The sequence below is a fragment of the Macrobrachium rosenbergii genome, chromosome 52 (genome assembly GCF_040412425.1).
Source record: "Macrobrachium rosenbergii isolate ZJJX-2024 chromosome 52, ASM4041242v1, whole genome shotgun sequence".
Taxonomy (NCBI): Eukaryota; Metazoa; Arthropoda; class Malacostraca; order Decapoda; family Palaemonidae; genus Macrobrachium; species Macrobrachium rosenbergii.
The window spans coordinates 14,863,420-14,867,080 of record NC_089792.1 but is presented as its reverse complement, the minus strand read 5'-3'; the positions used below and the strand labels follow the sequence as shown (position 1 = coordinate 14,867,080).

The window sequence follows — 3,661 nt, the reverse complement described above, 5'->3', positions numbered from 1 at the left end:
CACCGGGAGTGGAAATGATTAAAAGTCAGTGAGAAATACATATTGGGATAAAACTTAGTTGATAAATTCCCGTGAAGATGGGCGAGATAAATTAGTACAGTAAGATATTGTTACGAATGCATGGTAATTATAGACACCAATTTCTGACAACAAAATGCCGTGTGCATTACGGCAAATAAGTACACGACTATTAACAATTTATCACAGAGGACGTAATCGAGGTAAATGTGTCCAAGACGAGCATCAGAAGAGTTCTGCAAATGTCCTGAAGTCGGTAGATGAAGTCATTTGCATCTTAACGTGGATTTCACATCGCCCCGCTGTGTTCCTCTTCTTGCTCCTCTTCTCCGGTTTTCACTTTTAAATGATCGAGGGTCAGATGAAGATGTCCATCGTACTCTGGATACTTTGTGTACAGGCGATTCAGTGTCTCTGATCCAGCGGGCCTCTCCCCTTTGACAGAGCAGAGCAGTACCGTACCCGCCATCATAGTGGTGCTTTCGCGCACAACTGCTATCATTGCAGACACTGTGAAATCGTAAGGCATGATGGCTCTGGAAACTTTCACTGAACCGTCGCGCAGGTGCTCCTCGAAGATGACTGGGACGCAGGTGGGTTTGGATGCTCTCAGTTCGAGAGCTTCTCGACGCCTTTCTTCCGTTGACGATGAAAGGTCTGTTTCCGTTTTCCTGGATGAGCTGAAGCAGAATAATATTTCCATTTTGTTTAGAATACTCATGATGAAATAGATTAGGCGGTTATTTGAATTGTAGGGAATCGTAGATGTTGGTGATCACATCAGCTTTGGATTGAATGTAAATGCAGATTTAGTCAGGAACAGTATCACTTGTACTGAGATTTGGCTGCTAAGTGACAGACACCGTCTTTGGATGCGGTTCAGCAGCCAAATGTTTATTTTAGAAGGGTGACCCCTTTTATATACGGGATGAGACTCATATCTCCCAGTTGGGTAGGTGCCCTGATAATCGTGGGTCAAGATCTTGAAACTGTCCTTTGGGAAATGACGCCTCATTTGGCAGTAAAGTGGAAATGGGCGTCACTCGACCATTTAACCCCTTGAGAGTCCCTTAGTTAATGATAGGGTTTTAGCAATTAAAGTCTCGATTTTGTACTTGTGCTCTTCTGTATATGCCGACATTTTTTTTGAAAGGCAGGCGTTTCCTTTGCCTGTCGTCTTTGCTTGGTTCCATTCTCTTCGTTTCTTTTAGGCGATTTTTATTTAAATTTTATTCAAGATCGCCGAAAGTAAAACCGAGCTAATCAGCAATAATAGGTAACGCTAGAAAGCTCATGTGCTACGGACTATAGGAAGAAACCTTTCATTCAGGAAAATGCGTGTACACTTTAAGCATTTGCAATTGTGGTGTTTTAACTTAGTAGTTAGCCTATTATTAAGAAAAATGCGATTATAAAAAAAAAAAATAGGAATATCGAGATTATCAGCCAGTAAGAAATCAGGGTTAGGGATTAACTAGAGATTTAACACTGCAGGATATTTTACTGTTTGTTAAATGTATTTCCACGATCAAACTTAACATTAGCATTGCCATGAAGGTTTTCAGTCAATTCTGTGGTCGAAGATAGCCATTACAAAGGGTTTACCCCTTTTAAACTAAATTATCCTTCCGTAAATAGAACTTTTTCTACGGGCAATCTTATAGGTCCTGTTCATATTTTTCGATAGGCGAATTTGTATTTCTTTGCATATTTTCAACAACGAAAGTCATTCACACTGTGCAAATTTCGGAATAAGAAAGGAAAGTTTCGTATAACTTTTAGAGAATACAGAAAAATTTTCATCAGTAGTACAAAAAACCAGGCTTTTTAAATTTTGTGCAAAAAACAAGGCTTTTTGAGTTTTCTGCAAAAAAGAAGGCTTTTAAGTTTTGTGCAAAAAACAAGGCTTTTGAATTTTGTACCAGAAAATAGGGTTTTTACATACATATAGGTGTCAGTAATCAAACCCCAATAAGAAAAATGGTTGGAATCATTTTTCTTATTTGCTTTTCGCTTAAAGATTCCCAGATAATTATTCCAAGGTTCCGAATTTTCCCCAAAATTAAAATTTTTCATTCTTTTGAAACTTGTTCATGGACGCCTGCATGTTTGGTCTTACTAATTGCTTAATAAGCATATAGATGTCAATAAAGTTTTGGAATCGAATCATAGACCCTTTTGCCATGCCAATCATATTCTTGAATTTTGAAAAGGAGGCATAAATTGCCGCTTTCTTAAGACACTTCATATTGAACGCAAACGAAGTTTAAGATTCCATTGCTATTTACTTTGCATGCTCGCTTTATAGTTTACCGAGAGAGAGAGAGAGAGAGAGAGAGAGAGAGAGAGAGAGAGAGAGAGAGAGAGAGAGAGAGAGAGAGAGAGAGAGAGAGAGAGAGAGAGAGAGAGAGAGAGAGAATTTTCTCATGATACCACACGAAGAACGGAGGCAATAAAACGATTAAAAGGATGGTCCCCATTAGGAAGTCAACCGTGGCCTTGGGTCATTGGTATTGAAATGAGCATGTTGGTAGTATCGATCTTTGACCTTCGTTAATTAAGTGGAGAGACCGTTGGGAGGAGGAGGAGGAGAAGGAGGCGGCGGTGGCGGCTAATGTTTGGAGGAGGGCTCTCAATTTTTCATGCACTGTAGGATATCTGAAGATTATTTACTTGAAAATTCGCTTTTATTATTGCCGACCAAACCTCGGTTTAAGTTTAGCTTAAGAATGATCTTTGTTTAATTGTAATTTCTTTCCCAGTTATTCTGTACCATTCTCAACTCATTTCAGCGTTTTATCATCGTTGACTTTAGTATGAAATACTATTTCTAGCCAGGAAACCCATCCCAACAAAAATTTGACTTTTAATCATTGTTGATAGGATTAGGAAGGATAATTAAGAAATAAATAACTCTTCTGTTTGCAAGGGTTTTCTTATATATCTTTTGCAAAATTACTTTCTTGTTAAAGCTAGTGTATTTTACCAATGTTAAAAATATAAAGTTTACTCTTGAGTGGAATTCTTTCCTGACAGATTTTGGTAGTTGTCCATATTTTCATTATCTCTAAGGAATAACTTTTTATGGTGTGTTTTAAATGCGGTGTTCACGAATTATAATAGGTTAAGTTGTCCTGAAAAAAAAAAAAATCGGAGGCTAATTTGATTTTACTCTGCTTCATTCGTTTAAAATAAACGGCCGTTTCATGGCTGCCTGCATTTCAGAAAGAGTGTACTGGTATTTGCAGACGTTTAAGTTTTCCTTTTAAAGAATCAACAAAAACTCAAGGGTTATCTCTCTCTCTGAAAAAAATAAATTACGCAAAAGTGTAAAAAAAAAAAGCATGCAAAATAAAAGTAATGATGCGACAGGTTACGTTGCTAGTCGGTCACTGGTTGTGCTTCGGTGGTGGTACTGGGTATTTTTGTATTACCTACCACCCTGTAACTCGATTTTAAGAAATAGGCTATTTCTTGTCTTTGATTTAATCATCACAGAGTTTTCAGAACTTAGTCTTCCCCAACTTTAAATCTCGTGCCTTACCCATTCATATGCAGACAGTGTTATCCTCTTTACAGTTTATCATCCTTTCAATCTAAGTTTTATTGTTTTATTTGAAAGGCAGTTCACAGTGGTGTAATT

General features: G+C 37.6%; 1 protein-coding gene across 1 annotated transcript; it reads right to left on the bottom strand.

The window, feature by feature from the left end:
- Positions 1-307: 307 nt before the first annotated feature.
- LOC136833854 (uncharacterized) lies at positions 308-739 on the bottom strand. The gene has a single exon (XM_067096156.1). It carries the CDS (start codon positions 737-739, stop codon positions 308-310), a length of 432 nt encoding a protein of 143 aa, XP_066952257.1.
- Positions 740-3,661: the final 2,922 nt, after the last annotated feature.